We start from the raw sequence: 21,845 nt of genomic DNA, 5'->3' as shown, positions 1-21,845 counted from the left end.
ATATGGCTTCAAAGTTCACTGCTGAAAATTGTTATAACTGCTGACAAAATATTCAGTGTTGCCCATTATCCTGTAGCAGACAACTGATCGTCTGAGTTTTGAAATACGTTAGTTTTTCAAATTCGTTTTAATCTGGGATTTTAAATTTGAAGGAGAAAAATACGAAATGAACACGTCTTTATATTTCTGCTGTCTGTATTTGGTCGTATTCTCTGGTAAGTCTTAAGATGATTCATATTATAGTAATATATTTGGAAGTGTGAAAGTATTTAATCTACTTCTGAAAACCTACGATAGATATTCCTCATCAATATGTGCGATTCCCAGCAAATGGATGAACTATATGTTGGTATAAAGGGCCCGTCTCACTTACGCAATTTTTTTCGGCGACTTGCCGGCACCCGTCATAGTCGCAGCAGGTCTCCGAAAATTTTCAACATGTTGAAAATCCAGCGGCGACCAGAACAAGGTACGACTCTTTGGGCGACCCATCACGACCATACAGGCTTCACCCCGCGACAAGTCGCCTGGGTGTCGTGATGGGTCGTGTGAGTAGAGTTCTCAGTCGCCCAATGAGTCGTAGTGTCTTTCTGGTCGCCGCTGAATTTTCAACATGTTGGAAATTTTCGGCGACCTATCACTGGTACCGGGAGTCGCCGAAAAAGTCGCTTAAGTGAGACAGGCCCATAAATCTTCTTGCATGTGCCCCCTGGATAGACAGGGAGCCAGAGCAAAGGATTGCATTCTCCCTACTAAGTAGAAGAAGATCTTGAGCTCTGCTGGCTATTAAAGTCAAAGTCAAAGTAGCCTTTATTAGTAACAAGTTTAAGGTGGACCTGATATTTCGAACTATGTGATGATGTTACTTTGGTAAACAAATGGTTCATTCAGCATTATTATTCCTTCCACCTGCTAAATAGATATTAAAAATAGACTTTCACAAATTCATAGACTTAATCCACTATTTTGGGTTTGGCTAACTTCTTTATACCTTGCCAAACTTTACTCTTAGAGAGGATACAGAATAGGCAAAAATGGGTACAGATTTATATTAGTACCTTCACACCCGATGTTTAAGTTAAAATTGCCCTCAGATTTTATTACTTTTATCACTTTAATACCCAGAAGATTCTGGGCTGCTAAAATAAAAGTAATTTCTGAGTCTGTAAACATTTACATTTAATCTGGTGAAACATCTTGGAATTATCTACCTGGCAAAAGTCACAGTTAGATGAAAAGGAATAAAAAAGTAGCTCACCCTTTAGATTTAAATGAACAACTCAAAGTTGAAGAAAGAAAGAACTTCCAAAGATCTTTCCCAATTATATTATTTTTGTGTATACATTCAATTCAATTTTAGAAATGATCACATCTTAACAAACCTTTCAGGCAACATATTATCATAGCATAATAATAACTCACTGTGTAAAAATGTTCTCATCTTTATCACTGACAATAGACAATAGGTGTAGGAGTAGAGGCCATTCAGCCCTTCGAGCCAGCACCGCCATTCAATGTGATCATGGCTGATCATCCACAATCAGTACCCCGTTCCCACCTTCTCCCCATATCCCCTGACTCCGCCATCTTTAAGAGCCCAATCTAGCTCTTTCTTGAAAGTATCCAGAGCAACAGCCTCCACTGCCCTCTGAGGCAGAGAATTCCACAGACTCACAACTCCCTGTGAGAAAAAGTGTTTCCTCATCTCCGTTCTAAATGGCTTACTCCTTATCCTTAAACTGTGGTTCGTGGTTCTGGACTCCCCAACATCGGGAACATGTTTCCTGCCTTTAGCGTGTCTAAACCCTTAATAATCTTAAATGTTTCAATAAGATACCCTCTCATCCTTCTAAACTCCAGAGTATACAAGCCCAGCTGCTCCATTCACTCAGCATATGACAGTCCCGCCATCCCGGGAATTAACCTTGTAAACCTACACTGCAGTTCAGTTTGTATCCTCTCATTACTGACTCTTCTGCCAGCAGAAAGAAGTTTTTCTAATTTACCAAAATTAAGGGTGGCATGGTAGCACTGTAGTAGAGTACCTGCCTTACAGAGCTTGCACCACCAGAAATGCTGGTTCAATCCCGACTAGGGGTGCTGCCTGTACAGGGTTTGTACGTTCTCCCTATAACCGCGTGGGTTTTCTCCGAGATCTTCGGTTTCCGCCCACTCTATAGGACGTACAGGTTTGTAGGTCAATTGGCTTGGTATAAGTGTAAACTGTCCCTTGTGTAAGTAGGGTGGTGTTAATGTGTGGAAATCGCTGGTTGTTGCAGACTCGGTGGGCCGAAGGGCCTGTTTCCGTACTGCATCTCTAAACTAAACTAATCTAATCATAAGCTCTCAATATTAACACCGCCATAAAATCTCCTGCTGAGTTCAAGGAGAAAACTCCGGACTTTCAAAACTTTCAAAGCATTCCTAATCCCCCACTTGAAAACTTTCTTTGTTTCAATTTGTAGACTTGAAATTCTAATGTGTTATGATTGAATTTGTCCACAATATCCTTCTGAGGCCCAATCTGTAATTAAAATTGCTTTGCAAATATAAAACTTCTCCTATAATTAGAGATTGCTCAACGATTGATAGAATTATGGGTCTGAGTAATCAAAAAGCCGCAGCCTGTGTTGAAATAGAACTAAATTATCATCACTAATTAAGATTTTTCAAAGGTTTGATATGTGTGTTCAAATAGGTTTTTACTGTTTCAATCAAATTGGAGAGAGTGAAGGCTATTTAGCGCCTCAGGCTAGAATGGACAATCCACTAGATCCACTTAAGCTTGCCTTCATAAATGGGAAACAAAAATCCATTATTCACAGTATTGAAATTACAAGCCCAAAATTTTAATCAGAGATTTCTAATTTTGAATACCCTTCATGAAAAGATGTACTTCCTGAAATAAACTTGGAAAAACCCGGCTCCCATAATAAATTTAGCCACCCTTATCATTGCCTCGAGAACAAGCAGACTCTTGCCATGGGAACAGGCAGATTCTCGACATTTTGCTGTGTGTTTTTATAATTTAATCAGGCTTTAATATTCCATATTTTAGTAGAACTAATCTATACGACCCATCCTTACAATTTAACAAATTTCTCAACTTGTTCACCATAAACCCAGTTTGCAAATAAGGTAAACTATTTGTTTATTTATTTGTTATATCTACTATAAATTCAAATTCACACATGCACTGACTACACCGCCCAACATGGACTTCCATCTGTATATATGTAGATATGTATGTAGCGCCGCAGAATTTGTGCACCTATTCCCCCCCCCCCCATCTCCCTTCTGTTTTTTGTTTTTTCTGTTTCTTGTTTTTTGTGCTAAATTGTATGTATGCACTGAGTACGAGCAGCTTTCAGTTTCACTGTACATGTATAGTGACAATAAATGGCATATCTATATCTATATCTTGTTTATTTGTTCCGAACAAGTAGACATAATAGGAATAAATAACAACAACAAAATCGAAATAGTCAAACAATTGGACATTCCAGGCAATATTTGCAAAGCAATGAAAAGCATAAAGCAAAATTTAAATGTCCAACACTTTTTCTTTACAAGCTCGAAAAGGAGTGAGAAGAAGAATAACTTATTTAATCTCACCCCTTCTCCCTAAACCCTTCTTCCATATTTAATAATTAATTAATTAATAATATTAATACCCCAGGCATTTTTTTAGAGATGCATACAGACATATATATACATACAACTGATATTCCACTACAAGTAATACGTATGAAGTAACAAAAAAACATAAATAAATAATAAATAAAATAATAAATAAACATTAACCCCTGTTTGTCAACCATCCCCTTCATCCCTGCCTTGTGAAAAAAAGTTTTTTGTACTGTATGTCATTTTGAACTGGTTCATAATTGGACAATGCTTTAGCTCCACATTCAAACTGTTCCACAATCCTACTCCACAGACCAAAATACAAAAAGGTTTTTCTGGTCGTGCGGACTCTTTGTACCTTAAAATTAAATATTCTTCTTAAATTATGAATTTAGAAGTTGCAAAAATTCTAAACTGATTGTTCACAAAAGGAAAAAAAGCATGTCACAATATATAAAACAAAAGTTGACAGGAAATAACTTGTATTTAATAATGAAAAAATGTAATTCTAACAATCTTATTCTGTTTCTCTCCATTAAAAACTATTAAAATATAAAAAGCAATCATGGCAGACTGCACATCGACCACAGTGTCTGAAACATCGACAACATTGTCCAGCACAACCTCCAGTCCATCAAGCAGAATGACAAGCAAATCAACAAAACTGTCGACGACAATAATAGCTAGGTCGACCACATTGGCCACAGTGAAAAAGCTACTTATCTTAACTACTAAACCAGGTTCGCTTCTTAATAAACAGACACCACACAAACTGTTTGGTAGACCAGTTCAAAACTTTACTTAACATCGGCCGATGGAAGGGAGGGAGAACTCCAGTCAAGTGACCAACACAGACACTTGACTGTCCTCAGCCACCTTCCCTGAACAACAGAATTACATTGCCTTAAATAGGGTTTTTTGTCCCCTTATCACATTCCACAGACATTAGTCATGGTCAGAGGTACTGGAAAAGGTTTCCACAGAATGCATCACATCAAACCTTTTTTTTACATGGTACAAGATATACTAAAAACATTGTCCATTTGTTTTATCTCCAAATAGACCACCCTTGCTCTGTTCGCTGCTTCCTCTGTCATTTGGTCCCTCATAAACATAGGTAATTTGTTTACAAAGATGTGACTGTTTATTTCTCTCTTCCTTTATTGCCTCCTCCCCCATAAACATTGGTCATTTGGTTTATGGCATCTCACTGTCAAAGATATCTCTCTAGCTCCTTCACTTGGGAGACAATGTTATCTCACACACCCCGCAACCTGAGGAAAGCCTAATTTGAGACTAAATATAAGCTGTAAGCTAGCCCAGAAGCCAATTTAATATCTTCTTATATTTTTAACTAAAATTCGGCTTCATCAACAGAGTCCGAAACAACCACCGGCTCAATAACCAACCTGGCAACTACACGATCTGAGACAACAACTGGAATACCGACCGCAATGTCTACCACAACTACTGACCCATCCACAGGACAGTCCAGCTCAATTGACAGACAGTCGTCCACAGTGCTGGAAACAACAACCTATCCATCAACAACAATGTACAGCACAACAGGGCCCCCGTCTACCACACTATCGAGCAAAACCACCAGAATGACATCCACACTGCCTGAAACAACAGCTAGCCCATCCACGACACCGCCCATCACATCAACCAGTCCATCAACAACTATCTCCAGCACAACAACAATCATGTCCACCAGCTCAACAACGAGCCTGGCAACTATACAATCTGATACAACAACTACACCATTGACCACAATGTCTTCCACAACTACTGACCCATCCACAGGACAGTCCAGCACAACTGACAGACAGTCGTCCACAATCCCAAAAACAACAATCAATCCAACATCCATCCCGTCCACAATAACAACAGGCCCATCAACAACACAGTCGAGCACGTTATATACAACATCGACTGACCAATCGTCCAAACAATCCAGCACATTGTCCACAAAGTCAGTAACTACCACTGGCTCAATGACAACTCTCTCCAGCACAACATCCATACTGCCAACCACATCTGCAGAAACAACATCCAATCCACTGACCACCATCTCCAGCACAATGACCATTCCATCGACAACACTCTTCAGCACATCAACCGCTGGCCCATCGCCAACACTGTCCAGTACGACTGCCAGTCCTTCAATTACATTGTATACAACATCGACTGACCAATCGACCAAACATTCCAGCACATTGTCCACAGAGTCCGGAACAACCACCGGCTCACCAACAACTCTCTCTCACATAACGAACAGCCCTTCAAGTACATTTTTTGAAACAACTTCCAAACTGTCAACCACAATCGCAAAAACAACAGCTCGTTCACTGACCACCATCTCCAGCGCAACGACAGTTCCCTCCACAATATGGTCAAGCTCTTCAACCAGCCCAACGATCACGTCCACCGGCTCAACAACGAGCCTGTCGACTACACAATCTGAAACAAAAACTACACCATTGACCACACTGTCCACCACAATTACTGACCCATCCACAGGACATTCCAGCACAACTGACAGACAGTCGACCACAGTGCTGAAAACAACAACCTATCCATCAACAACAATGTACAGCACAACAGGGCCCCCGTCTACCACACTATCGAGCAAAACCACCAGAATGACATCCACACTGCCTGAAACAACAGCTAGCCCATCCACGACACCGCCCATCACATCAACCAGTCCATCAACAACTCTCTCCAGCACATCATCCATACTGCCAACCACATCTGCAGAAACAACATCCAATCCACTGACCACCATCTCCAGCACAATGACCGGTCCCTCCACAACACTCTTCAGCACATCAACCGCTGGCCCATCGCCAACACTGTCCAGTACAACTGCCAGTCCTTCAATTACATTGTATACAACATCGACTGACCAATCGACCAAACAATCCAGCACATTGTCCACAGAGTCCGGAACAACCACCGGCTCACCAACAACTCTCTCTCACATAACAAACAGCCCTTCAAGTACATTTTTTGAAACAACTTCCAAACTGTCAACCACATCTGCAGAAACAACAGCCCATCCACTGACCACCATCTCCAGCGCAACGACAGTTCCCTCCACAATACGGTCAAGCTCTTCAACCAGCCCAACGATCACATCCACCAGCTCAACAACGAGCCTGTCGACTACACGATCTGAAACAAAAACTACACCATTGACCACACTGTCTACCACAATTACTGACCCATCCACAGGACAGTCCAGCACAACTGACAGAGAGTCGACCACAGTACCGAAAACAACAACCTATCCATCAACAACAATGTACAGCACAACAGGGCCCCCGTCTACCACACTATCGAGCAAAATGACTAAAATGTCATCCACAGTGTCTGAAACAACCACTGGCCCTTCCACCACGCTGTCCAGCACAATGACCGGTCCATATACAATACTCTCCAGCACTGTGACCAACCCAACTATCCTGCCCTCTCGCTCACCAACCAGCCTGTTGACCACACAACCTGAAACAACAGCCAGACCATTGACAGCACTGACCAGCACAACTGCCAGGCCACTGACCACTTTCTACAGCACATCGACTGACCAATCAACCACACAATCCATTATATCCTCAAGTACGTTGCCCACTGTGTCTGAAACAACCACCAGTTCATTAGCAACTCTCTCTACCAGCCCTTCAAATACATTCTCTGAAACGACAACCAGGAAATCAACAACACTCTCGCGCACAACACCCAGATTTTCGGCAACATCATCAGAAGCAACCCTGGGCCCATTGAACACCATCTCTAGCACCAAGACCGGTCCATCAACAATATTCTCCAGCACATCAACCAGCCCGACACCGACACCCTTCAGCTCAACAACCGAGCTGCCAACCGTGCTCTCCAGCACAATGACTGTTCCGTCTACAGCGCTCCCTCGCACCTCAACCAGTCCGCAAATTACGTTCATCGGCTCAACAACCGGCCCATTAACTACATTGTCTGAAACAACAAATGGCCCACTGAGAACACTGTCCAGTTCAATGGCCAGCTCTAACACTGCATTATCTGAAACAACACTTGACCCATCAACAACAGTGCCCACCACAAAGACTGGCCTATCCACCGAAGAATTCAGTACAACCTCCAGTTTATTGACCTCTGTGCCAAAAGCAACAACTGGTTCATTGACAACAATGTTTAACCCAACGTCTGTCACACAGTTCAGCAAAGCAACCAGCCCTTCAACCACATTGTCTGAAACATCGGTATTAATAACGTCTGGAGAAACAACAGCCAACCCATTGAGAACTACCTCCAGCACAGTGACCAATCCATCTACCAGTACATCCATAAGCACATCGGACACGTTCTCCATCTCAACAACTGGTCTGTCAACCACATTGTCAGAAACAACGACCAGGCCATTCAAAACGATGACCAGTGCAACAGCCAGTCTGAATACTGCCTTCACAAAAGCAACAACTGGTCCGTTGATAACACTATCTAACATAACAGACCTTCCACCAACAACACTGTACAGCACACCCATCAAATCGTTGTCCACCTCAACACACCTACCATCAACAACAATGTCCACTACAACAGGATCTTTGATTCCACTGTTGAGCAGAACTACTAATCCATCAACTATGTTGTCCAGCATAATGACAAGCCAATCAACTAAACAGTCCACCACAACCACCAGCCAATTGTCCCAAGTTACCGAAACAACAACCAACCCATTGACAATGCTGTCCGGAACAACTGGTGTGCTAACCACAATGCATGAAACAACAACCGGTCCACCAACAACTCTGTTCACCCCAACTGGCAGGCCATTGACAACAACTGCTTCATTGACAACAAGATACAACACAAGTAGCCTCCCATCTACTGCATTGTTCAGCAAAATGACCAGGTCATCGACTACTTTGCCTGTTAAACCAGACCGATCGACAACGCTGTCCAGCATTACATCCAGTCCTTCAAACACATTGGCTATTACGACTAGCCAAATGACTAAACAATCTAGCACAACCACCAGCCCATCATCTACAGTGTCTGAAATAAGCAGCCCAAGCATATTGTCCACCACACCAGGCCGCACATCAATCTCACTTCCCAAAACAACAGTCAGCCCATCCACAATACCTTCAAGTACAATATCTGGTATGTTGACCACATTGCCGGAAGCAACAAAAATATCAACCACAATGTTGAGCATAATGACACAAAACTCAACAAAAGGCTCATCGACAAAACCGTTTTCAACAACAGGCTCATTGACAACACTGTCCAGTGTAACGGCTGGTCTATCAACCATATTGTCCAGCACAGCATCTAGCCAACCAGGAATAACCACCAGACCATCAACCACATTGTCTCAAATTTCAACCGGTCCATCAACAACACAATCCAGCAGAACAACCCTCCTGCCCACCACAATGTCCAAAGCATCAGCCAGTCCATCAACTGCACAAACTAGGACAATGACTGACTTCTCATCAACTCTCTCCAGCACAACAACCAGTCCGTTGACCATTTTGTCTGGAACAACCTCAGGCCCATCAACAACACCCTCAAGCACAGTATTCAGCCCTCTGACCACCTTTTCTGAAACAACAAAAAGTCCTTTGACCGCAATGCCTGACATATCGACCAGCCCATTGACCATGTCATCCATCGCAACCACTGACATACCACCGAATCCATCAAATACACTAACCAGCATGACTATTACCACCTCAACCATGCCTTCATCATCACACCCTCCCGCCACGGTGACTAGCACAATAACTACACTGTCAAGTGCATTAACTGCTACATCACGCAGTCCATCCAATTCTTCAGTGAGTTTGTCAACTGTCATGACCAGTCCAATAACCGAGTCAGCCACTCCAAGAACCCAGTTGACCAGCTTGTCAACCAAACTCACCAGGAGTCCTTCCACAATATTGACTGTGACAGCCAGTGTACCATTCAGCACTTCAGTGGAATCAACGAGTAGGCAACCCAAAACCTCGGCTGCACCAGTGAACACTTCAATCAGCACTTCGAGCAAGCCAGCCACAACAACCAAGACAACCACAGCAAGTACAACTCATTCCGATTCATTTAGTACAACTGTGAAGCAATTCGTGCCAACAACAGTCACAATAGAAAAGACCACAAGTGAGTATTGACTTTGTTAAGCAAGCATTAAATGCAGCTGTAAAACGTTAATTTTATCTATTTCCTGGTGTCAGGATTATCAAGCATCCTTTTACATTAAATTGCATGAAATCCGCATTGTTCAACTTAGTGTAGGCCAATGCTTCCAAATGGCACAACACACCATGCAAGATTTTCATCATTTGCATTTTGGTCTTCATTATTCTGTTTGACAATGTTATGCAGTCTTAACTTCCAACTTATCTTCCATTTTGTAGTATTTTATTAATTTTATGACCCCCTGAGTTTCTCTAGCAGTTTGTTTTTTTTGTTACATCTCCAGCATCTGCAGTCTCCTGTGTCTGTATACGTTTCTAAATTTGATTTGTCACTCTAGGTGCAGACACAATAATTCTACACATTTTATTGTGAACCTTTATGCAGCTAATGCATTTAATGCTCATAACATCTAGAAATATGTTGTAAGCACAGAGGGTCAAAAAATATTTGAGATATGAAAAGGATGTACATTGCTCAAATTACATCACTAGAGGCCTGTGACTGGAGGTGTGCCTCAGGGTTCGGTGCTGGGCCCGTTACTGTTTGTCATCTATATCAATGATTTGGATGAGAACATACACGGCAAGATTAGCAAGTTTGCAGTTGATACAAAAGTGGGTGGATTTGCAAATAGTGAAGATGGTTGTGAAAAATTGCAGTAGGATCTTGATCGATTGGCCAGGTGGGCTGAGGAGCGGTTGATGGAATTTAATACAGAGAAATGTGAGGTGTTTCATTTTGGGAAGTCTAACAAGGGCAGGACCTACACCGTGCATGGGAGGGCTCCGGGGAGCGTGGTACAGCAGAGGGATCTAGGGGTGCAGGTGCATGGTTCCTTGAAGTTGGAGTCGCAGGTAGATCCGGCGATCAAAAATAAGTTTGGCACATTGGCCTTCATCAGTCAGAATATTGAGTAGAGAAGTCGGGAGGTCATATTGCAGTTGTATAAGACGTGGGAGTGACCGCATTTATTGTGTTCATTTCTGGGCACCATGTTATAGAAAATATGTTATCAAGCTGGAAAGGGTACAGAGAAGATTTACAAGGATGTTGCCAGGACTAGTAGGTCTGAGCTACAGGGAGAGGTTGAATAGGCTGGGACTCAATTCCTTGGAGTGTAGGTGGAATGAGGGGTGATCATATAGAGGTGTTTAAAATCATGCAGGAAATAGATCGGGTAGATGCACAGAGTCTCTTGCCCAGAGTAGGTGAATTGAGGACCAAAATGACATAGGTTTAGGATGAAGGGGAAAGATTTAATAGGAATCTAAGGGGTAGTTTTTTCACACAAAGGGTGGTGGGTGTGTGGAACAAGCAGGTAGTTGAGGCAGGGACATTCCCAACATTTAAGAAGCAGTTAGACAGGTACATTGATAGGACTGGTTTGGAAGGATATGGAGCAAACGTGGGCGCGTTGGACAAGTGTAGCTGGGGAATGTTGGCTGGTGTGGGCATGTTCGGCCGAAGGGCCTGTTTCTACACTGTATGACCCTATATCATTAATTAACACTGTTACCTATTTTAGAGAAACATCCATGCCTGAATGGAGGGACCTGGAAAAATGGAGAATGTGACTGCAAAGAGCCCTATGAAGGGCTCATCTGTGAACGTATAAAAGATGACATTGATGTTGGTGGGTTTATTTTCAGAGAAAACAATTTTCTCATGCTGCTAATTTGATGCGACAGCTTCTTGTATCCCCTTATGCTGATCTAACAGAAAATTATCTTCTTTTGTCCTTGTCCTGCGCACATTGTGTTAAAAAAGTGAGAGGTCCTGGTTGCATTCCCCACCCTACTATGAAGTGTTATTGCATATGGTAAAGTGTATAAATGATACGCTGTGGCATTCCATTACAAATCAACCACTAAATCCGAATGGGGATGCTCCAAGTACAAACAGCACATTTCCAGAAATTCTGTCCCTGTCTTTCATGCAGAGAACAGATTTGATGCACATAACTTCTGCAAGAATATTATCTGTGGCCAAAGGGTCAAAAGTGATTTGTCAATTAGATAACACTAAAAAAAATTGCAATATAATCTCTGATCAACAAGACCTTACAGAATGAAGGGATCCAGCGCATCATACCCATGGCTACTTTTTGAAAAAAGATGCCCAATTCCCTTTCCCTCTGCTAACTCTGCATTTTTTTATTCTATGTACAGTAAAAATCCCTTAATCTTGCACACAGGGACTTTCTTGGTGTTGGCCGAGCAGAGTCTCCAGATTAAAAATGTTATTTTATTAATTCTCCAACACTTTCAATTCACTTTTATTCCATTGTGTAACACCAAATAAAATTTACCAGTGATCTTGGTAATTTAAAGGGGGCATAGGAAACAGAGCTAGGAGCATTTCCAAGAGAGCATGAGACATAAACCAAGTGAATATAAAGAGTGAGAGGATGTAGCCCCAGAGAGTGCAGGGGAATGCAGACACTGGAGCCCCAGTGAATAAAATGGAACACGGGAATCAGTGATCAGAGAGCCCGGCGCCAAACCATCAGGATTCCCAAATGGCTGATAGCACATTGTTGGAATTTTACTCTGTATTATTTCTCAAAATTACTCTTTAATATGTGAAGGTAGACAAAAATGCTGAAGAAGGGTCACAACCCGAAACTTCACCTATTCCTTCGCTCCATAGATGCTGCCTCACCCGCTGAGTTTCTCCATCATTTTTGTCTACCTTCGATTTTTCCAGCATCTGCAGTTCTTTCTTAAACTTTAATATGTGAATATCACTCTTACTGGCAGAGTATTCCTGTTTTATATAAATGAACAAATCAAAAACAAACTTTACCTAGCTCCCTTAGGAGATAGTATGTTGGTCAATTAGTGATTCATTAAATTGTAACTGATGATTTCCAGGTGATGTTGAGGCCACCGTTAACGTCTCACTCAAGATAACAAACAAAGAATTTTCCAATGACCTGCAAAACGAAACATCGGATTCATACAAAGAATTCTTCCTTGAATTTCATAAAGAGGTTGGTGCTTATAACTATACAATATTGTTCCTAATTGTGACTTAGTATTAGTTTACTACTGCTTGCTTGCTTTCACATTCAATATATCTACATATTAAAAGTCTTTTTTTTTCTCTTCAGCATCATCATCATCAACTTTGGTGATATTATGGATTCTTTTGTTTAAGAAGGAACTGCGGATGTTGAAAAATTGAAGGTAGACAAAAATGCTGGAGAAACTCAGCGAGTGAGGCAGCATCTATGGAGTGAAGGAATAGGTGACGTTTCGGGTCGAGACCCTTCTTCAGACTGATGTGTAGAAGGGTCTCGACCCGAAATGTCACCTATTCATTCACTCCATAGATGCTGCCTCACCCGCTGAGTTTCTCCAGCATTTTTGTCAACCTTATGGATTATTTCAGTACCTTGGCCATGCTCTTCACCTCCTTTTTGGTCTAAACATTTTGCTGTTCACATTTCAATGGAATATTTTTGTACATATAAATATTTTTATATATGCTACCTAGTTTTCTAATTTTCTCTTATTGCTCCCATTGGTCAACTGAAAATGTTATCTGCCAAGTTCCAATTTCAATTCACCCAGACCAAATCTGTTCTCATCGCAATTTAACAAATTACACCAAGTGCTGGAGTAACTGAGTGAGTCAAAGACGTCACCTTTAGTTTAGTTCAGTTTATTACTGTCATATGTACTGAGGTATAGTGAAAAGCTTTTGTTTGTGTGCTATCCATCACAGAAGACTATTACCATGAAGCCTTCCACAGTGCACAGACTCTTCAGAGATACTGCCTGACCCACTAAGTTACTCCTGCTTGTGTAGTTTTTTGTAAACCAACATCTGCAGTTCTGTGTTTCCTCATCTCATTTAAATTGGCCCATCTCCAATGACCATGGACCATGGAGCAATGACATGTTCCAGATGTTGGAGGAGTCCAGAACCAGGGGCCGCAGTTTAAGTAAGCCATTTAGAACGGAGACGAGGAAACACTTTTTCTCACAGAGACTTGTGAGACTGTGGAATTCTCTGCCTCAGAGGTGGTGGAGGCCGGTTCTCTGGATACTTTCAAGAGAGAGCTAGATAGGGCTCTTAAAGATAGCAGAGTCAGGGGATATGGGGGGAAGGCAGGAACGGGTACTGATTGTGGATAATCAGCCATGATCACATTGAATGGTGGTGCTAGCTCGATGGGCCGAATGGCCTACTCCCACACCTATTGTCTATTGCCTATTGACTCATTTTAAGAAACAGTTTACCAGAATGATGTCTGGCTTAAAGGTATTTTCTTTCTTTAATTACATAAAATTGATGTTAAAAATTCAAGAACTTTCTTATTCATTCCTTGTTTCCTTTCAGATGGACAAAATTTATGTCAACATGCCTGGATACGAAGGAGTAAGGATTGTAAACATTAGGTAATCTCAGCAATATCCTACTCAATTTTGCTCAGTTTTCCATACCTGATCACAGTCTTTGTCCAAACATGAAGCACAGATCTGTATTCCAGAGGTATGGTGAGAGTGAATAGCAGCACCACACCACCACCTTTTCAAGGGCACTGAATACTGTAAAAAAAAAAATCCCCCAACTCAGCCATGCATTCAAAGAGATCGTGCATTACAGGAGATCGTCTTGAATTCCTATCCACTCATACAAATGAATCATTTCTCTATTGACAAATAGAAGAATGGCAGAGTGCTTCTTACAAATAGACAAAATAAAAGCAGGAGTTGGTCAAATGGCCACTTGAGCTCTCGCTACTGTTCAATAAGGTAACACCTTTTCTGTAGGAAAGAACTGCAGGTGCAGCTTAAAACCAAAGATAGACACCAGTATTTTGTGTCTATCTTTGAACTTCCTTTTTTCATAGAAACATAGAAACTAGGTGCAGGAGGCGGCCATTCGGCCCTTTGAGCCAGCACCGCCACTCATTGTGATCATGGCTGATCGTCCCCTATCAATGCCTGCCTTCTCCCCATACCCCTTGACTACTCTAGCCCCTAGAGCTCTATCTAACTCTCTCTTAAATCCATCCAGTGACTTGGCCTCCACTGCCCTCTGTGGCAGGGAATTCCATAAATTCACAACTCTCTGGGTGAAAATGTTTTTTCTCGCCTCAGTCTTAAATTATCTCCCCTTTATTCTAAGACTGTGGCCCCTGGTTTTGGACTCGCCCAACATTGGGAACATTTTTCCTGCATCTAGCTTGTCCAGTCCTTTTATAATTTTATATGTTTCCATTAGATATCCCCTCATCCTTCTAAACTCCAGTGAATACAAGCCTAATCTTTTCAATCTTTCCTCATATGACAGCCCCGCCATCCCAGGGATCAATCTCGTGAACCTACGCTGCACTGCTTCAATCACAAGGATGTCTTTCCTATAATTAGGAGACCAAACCTGTACACAATACTCCAGATGTGGTCTCAGCAGAGCCCTATACAACTGCAGAAGAACCTCTTTACTCCTATACTGAAATCCTCTTGTTATGAAGGCCAACATTCCATTAGCTTTCTTCACTGCCTGCTGTACCTGTAAGCCAACTTTCAGTGACCGGTGTACAAGGACGCCCAGGTCTCGCTGCACCTCCCCTTTACCTAACCTAACCCCCTTGAGATAATAATCTGCCCCCTTGGTTTTGCCGCCAAAGTGGATAACCTCACATTTATCTATATTATACTGCATCTGCCATGCATCTGCCCACTCACTCAACCTGTCCAGGTCACCATACAACCTCCTAACATCCTCGTCACAGCTCACATTGCCACCCAGCTTTGTGTCATCCGTAACCTTGCTAATGTTGCTCCTAATTCCCTCTTCCAAATCATTAATATATATGGTAAACAGTTGCTGCCCCAACACCGAGCCTTGCGGCACTCCACTCGCCACTACCTGCCATTCTGAAAAGGTCCCGTTCACTCCTACTCTTTGCTTCCGGTCTGCCAACCAATTTTCTATCCATGTCAACACCCTACCCCCAATACCATGTGCTCTAATTTTAGTCACCAGTCTCCCGTGTGGGACCTTATCAAAGGCTTTCTGAAAGTCTAGATACACTACATCCACTGGCACCCCTTCATCCATTTTACTTATCACATCCTCAAAAAATTCCAGAAGATTAGTCAAGCATAATTTCCCTTTCTTAAATCCATGTTGACGTGGACTAATCCTTTTACTGCTATCCAAATGCCCCATTATTACCTCTTTAATAATTGACTCCAGCATCTTTCCCACCACCGAAGTCAGGCTAACTGGTCTGTAATTCCCCGTTTTCTCTCTCGCTCCTTTCGTGAAAAGTGGGATAACATTAGCCATCCTCCAATCCACAGGAACTTATCCTGAATCTATTGAACATTGGAAAAATGATCACCAAAGCACTATTTCTAGAGCCACCTCCCTGAGGACCCTGGGATGCAGACCATCAGGTCCAGGGGTTTATCATACTTCAGTCCCATAAGCCTACCCAATACTATTTCTCGCCTAAAGCAAATTTCTTTCAGTTCCTCTACCCCCTTAGATCCTCTGTCCTCCAGTACATCTGGGAGATTGTTTGTGTCTTCCTTAGTGAAGACAGATCCGAAGTACCTATGCAACTCTCCTGCCATTTCCTTGTTGCCCATAATAATTTCACCCGTGTCTGCCTTCAAGGGACCCACATTTGACTTTGCTACTCTTTTTCCCTTAACATATCTAAAGAAGCTTTTACTGTCCTTTTTTATATTCCTGGCCAGCTTCCCTTCGTACTTCATCTTTTCAGCCCGTATTGCCCGTTTTGTTTCCTTCTGTTGTCCTATAAAAGTTCGCCAATCCTCTGGCTTCTGGCTACACTTTGCTGTGTTATTCCTCTTTTCTTTTAGTTTTATTCTATCCCTAACTTCTCTTGTCAGCCACGGTTGCCTCCTACTCCCCGTAGAATCTTTCTTCCTTTTTGGAATGAAATGATCCTGCTTCTTACGGATTATGCCCAGAAATTCCTGCCATTGCTGTTCCACCGTCATTCCTGCTAGGATCCCTTTCCAGTCTACCTTGGCCAGCTCCCCTCTCGTGCCTTCATAGTCCCCTTTGTTCAACTGCATCACTGACACTTCCGATTTAACGTTCTCCTTCTCAAATTGCAGGTTAAAACTAATCATATTATGATCACTACCTCCAAGCAGTTCCTTTACCTCGAGTTCTCTTATCATATCTGGTTCATTTTCCTGTAACCTTTCATCCCATTAATGATCAAAAAACTGCCTTTGACAATCTTCAATGCCTTCTTAATTGGCCCAGGAGTCACAGTTATAAAGCCAATAAGGAGATTCTGAGAATGGGCAATAAATATAGTTTCAATTATAATTTGGAACAAATCGTTCCGTTTAAATGTTGCCTGTTCAAAAGGCCAAGAAACTGCTTTCACAGAGAGCCAGTCTGATCGCTGAATGGGCGAAAACTGTCTATTGGTACCTATGACCTGTATTTCAGGCTGAAGAATATAGTTCTTAATCAGGGAATCAGCTTCAAGACATTATAATGATCACACTGAGTACGAGATCCCAGAAGGAAAACCAAAGCTTTTAATTGGCATTAATTTATTTAGATGACACAAGCAGTTATATTTAACAATTACCCAGCTACACTATTCATTCAAAAACCACGGTTATATTTAACTGGTTTAAATCATTTTTCTTTTGCCCCATAGCCAAGGCTGCATCATTGTGGAACACGAGGTTATTCTCTCCATGAACATCTCAGACGGAATTTCTCCTGAAGTTCTCAATCAGCAAGTCAAAGAGATTGAAACAATTCTAACAAGTGTAAATTCAACAGGTAGGAATCAAACAACGTGCAAATAGATGGCGAACATTTGGTGTGAATTGTAAATGTTCAAGAAGCTGAGCTATAAAGTTAGAGAAAGGTTAATTTCACAGCTAATGGAGTTAGATGGGAAAGTGGAAAGATAGATTGATGTTGCATCTAACCTGTACTGTATACCTGACCAATAGTCAATAGTCCATTTTATTCATCACATACACATATAAGTGCAGTGAAATGAATTTGCCAGCAGCGGTACAATTAAAAAAGAACACACAATACGCAATAAGATTTAACACAAACATCCACCACAGCATTCTTCACTGTGGTGAAAGGCACAAAGTTCAGTCAGTCCTCCTCCATTGTTCACCCGTGGCCAGGGCTATAAACCTCCGCAGTCGCCGCTACGGACGGCCGGATGTACAGGCCCTCTCGTCGGGGCACTCGAACACACTCCACGGCTTGGAGGTTCTCGAATCGGCAAGAAAATGTTCGGCAAGAATCGGCAAGAAAATGTTCAAACAAGCAGTCTACTTTGCAAAACCCATTCTGTCTTTCCCCTGTAATTGCCAGATGGGTAGTGTAGGGAAGATTTTTCTCACTCTTGGAATATTTGCTGTGAGTTGATCAGAGTGTGATTTACTCTGTGATCAGCTTGGGTTCATGGCTGTGAAAAATAGCACCAATGATATCCTTCACCAACATTGCCATCAAATTCAGAGAACTTCCGCCCTTTTATGTTTAGGTTTTAAATCATCTTCTAATACTCGGCAAAAATAAGATTTTCACTTGTATTTATATTTTAAATTTCAGGCAACTACACTGGATTTAATTTTGACACTTCCAAATTAGAAGTGAAAGAAGGTGGTGTGCGTGGTAAGGCTTGTAGCTTATTACTTTGTTACTGCAAATTTAAGGTTGTGTTCTAGGCAACAAAATTCTAGCTACAAAGTACAAATTACCAGTAGGAATGTCAGTAAACAGAGAACCTAGTTAGGTTAGACAAAATGCTGGAGAAACTAATGAAGGAAATAGGTGATGTTTTGGGTCGAAACCCTTTTTCAGCAATTCCTTCTGAAACATTTTGCTTAGTTAGGTTGTTCATCATTAACCTAAGAATGTTTTTTAAACATGTGGGTTGCTGCTAATGCATCGTCTACGGGGTGGTAGAAACAATGACTGCAAAAAAAATGAGATAAGTAACTGAAAAGGCAACATTAAGTCTCATTAAGGATTTTGTACCTGTGTAGAAAGAGGCAGCAAGTGAGATCATGTGGATAACTCTTCCAAAGGCACGAGGGGACAAATAGCCTTCGTCTGTGCAGTAAGATTCCATAGCCTAGAAATCATAAAACATAGATAAAACAATTGTTAAAATGTCACTGCATGGAGGATGCCAATTACTTGTGATTAGATTTTACTAGACTAAGTGGGACCCGTTGGGTCCCATGTTCACATGTGAGGGCTGGTCCCCCAACGCAATATTCCACCTCTCCAACAATTCCAATATTGGTGGCCAGTGGAGGGGGGGGGGAATTCTGGAGCGCTGGTATGGCTGTTGTTGGTTGCAGGGACTACTGGTGTCCAGAAAGCTAATATGGACATTGTGGGCCAAATGGATTCTTGGGGTGGCAGCTCAGTCCCACAAGCCTGTTGTGCTGGCAGCTCACTCATGGCTGGTTGGCTGGCAGTTGACTCACAGCTATTCCTTGAAATTCCATTTCAAGCAGGGTGCAAGGCCACCAAATTCAAGTGCAGTTTCCAACCACTTCAAGCAGGGTGCAAAGCCACCAAACTCAAGTCCAGTTTCATACCACTTCAAGCAGGGTGCAAGGCCACTGAATTCAAGTGCAGTTTCATACCATTTCATGCAGGGTGCAAGGCCACTACATTCAAATGCACTTTCATACGATTTCAAGCAAGGTGAAACCACCATAAAACCACACAAAACACCACACTCACAGTTCAGGAGACATTCAGTGTGTTCAGTTGATTCACAGCTCAGACAGAGTTGTGACCTCTCCCTCCCCCATCATGCAGAGACTGAGCCACAACCACACTTCCAGGTTTTATAATCCCTCCCCCTTCCACCAGAAAAGGTGTGTCCTTCATGGCGTGATTGACAGGAGAGAGATTCTCAACATTTTTTAAACACTAATAACACTTTTATTTTTAATTGATGGGAAGAATCCTCTGCACCTGATCAGCGGAGGGAGACTGAGTAAGATGGGCAAAAATCACAGCCGTAAGTGGTAGTGTTTTACCTAAAAGCAATATAGTGCAAACAGGAAGTTGGCAAGTTTAGAGAAACAACCCTTTGCAGTGCCTTTTCATTCAACCTGAAACCCGCCCAAACAACCCTTTGCCGTGCATTTTCACTTCAACCCAAACAACCATTTGCAGTGCATTTTCACTTCAACCCAAACAATCCTTTGCAGTGCATTTTAACTTCAACCCAAACAACCATTTGCAGGCTGTGCCTTTTTACTTCAAACCAACTATATTTTCATTTTCAAACCACATTAAGGGCACTCACAGTTGAGTAGACATGAGTTCAGTGTTATTCAGAGCTCAGAGAGACGTGATCCTCTGGCTTCTTCCTTCTTGCAGAGACTGAGTGAGGCACACCACTGCCTTGTTTTATAGTTCCTCCCCCTCCCTCCAGCAGGGGCAGCAGAGAGAATGGCGAACTTTTTTAAAACATTAATATCTCTCTGATTTATCATCGATGGGGAAAAATCCCCTGGTCCAGCAAGGCGGAGGGGGACTGAGCGAGGTGGCCAAAAATGACGGCCGTAGATGGTGGCGTTCTCTCGGAAATAGCAGCACAGTGAACCAAAAGCGGTCAAGATCAGACTTTTAGTAATATAGATGAGTGTATTTTCTAATGAGCTCAAAGGAGGAGACTTGGTCCAAGGTTCATAAGGACTGGGACACTCCTGTAGAAAATAGAAGGCCATGTCTCGTACAATTGGTCCTCCATAGAAGCCTCAATTATTGTAGCAGTGGCAGACCTAAAATAGTTCCATTATGCTCGAATGTATGTGGACAAGGTTCTCTGTGCCAGTTAACTCCAACATGATTTTTGAAACACTAATGATCCGTTAAGTTTGCAGCTTTATCAAATGTGTGTTTTACACTTACTGACGACAATGGTGCATAGCAACGTCCACGCATAAACATGTCACACACACTATGGTATAATTTGTCAGTTAGCTCACGCAGAACTATTGATCACATTTGGAAACTGGCAGCCTTAATGCAGTGAATTGTGCAGAGTGGGGAAAAATAACTATGTCCCAAGCATTGTACTTCAAGCCTGGATGTGACATTTTTATAAACTAATCAATGAAGATTGACAATAATATAATTTGTTCCTTTGGTAGATAATTGTGCTTCACTGGTTCCTGAGAATGTAAGCCAGTATTATAAACTGGTTGTTATTGGTAAGAAGGCAATATGTGCTTCAATCTGTGTATCATCAAGGAATGACTCAAGAAAATGTGGAAGAGGAATGTGTGGAATGACAAATACTGGACCCAAATGCTAGTAAGATTCGACAATGATTTGACATATTTCTCTGGATATTATACCTTTGCATGTTAAAGCGATGTTGAGGGACCACTGCAATGTTGAGAGTGCCGTTTTAAAATTGAGTAACAAAGCAAGGCCCTTTCTGCTCTTTTAGTAAGATCTATTACTTCAAGGAAGAGCATATGAGTTTGCCCCATTGTACGGTCCAATATTTATACCCCAACCAACAGCAATAAAAGAGATTGTTTGATCACAATGTTGCTGTTGTATGTGTGGTTGTAGTTTGTTTTTTTTCTGCATTATTTCCTCAAATTATAAAATGGCTACATTTCAAAAGTGCCTACATTTGTCGTGAAGCAATTTGGAATATAACGAGATTATGAAAGATCTGAATAATTCTGATAGTTCTTGTCTTTCTGTAGGATATTATACAAAATTGGAATTAACTGCTAACAGCGATGAGCTAGTATCTGAACTATTAACCACACATTTGGATCAAACATCCAAAAAGATTATTGCATCAATTAACCTTTTTGGTCAAATTCAGTACAAAATATGACATGCAAGAGATATGGAAGTTCAATATAATTGCCTATTTTCGTACCAAATAGACGTTTTGTTTTGATTACAAAATCAGGTGCACCAAATAACCCCAATATTAGAGTTTAATAAATTATCGTAATTTCTTCTCT

The 21,845-nt window shown here is 41.7% G+C and overlaps 1 protein-coding gene across 1 annotated transcript; it reads left to right on the top strand.

The window, feature by feature from the left end:
• Nucleotides 1-4,457: 4,457 nt before the first annotated feature.
• LOC129694253 (mucin-2-like) lies at nt 4,458-18,548 on the top strand. The gene is made up of 6 exons (XM_055630968.1): nt 4,458-9,795; nt 11,360-11,467; nt 12,708-12,826; nt 14,182-14,240; nt 17,507-17,634; nt 18,433-18,548. The coding sequence occupies exons 1-6, from the start codon at nt 5,082-5,084 to the stop codon at nt 18,546-18,548; spliced, it is 5,244 nt and encodes a 1,747-aa protein (XP_055486943.1). The 5' UTR covers nt 4,458-5,081.
• The last annotated feature ends 3,297 nt before the right edge of the window (nt 18,549-21,845 follow it).

This window comes from Leucoraja erinacea, unplaced genomic scaffold (assembly GCF_028641065.1).
Source record: "Leucoraja erinacea ecotype New England unplaced genomic scaffold, Leri_hhj_1 Leri_58S, whole genome shotgun sequence".
Lineage (NCBI taxonomy): Eukaryota > Metazoa > Chordata > Chondrichthyes > Rajiformes > Rajidae > Leucoraja > Leucoraja erinaceus.
This window is presented reverse-complemented; position numbering and strand designations above follow the sequence as displayed.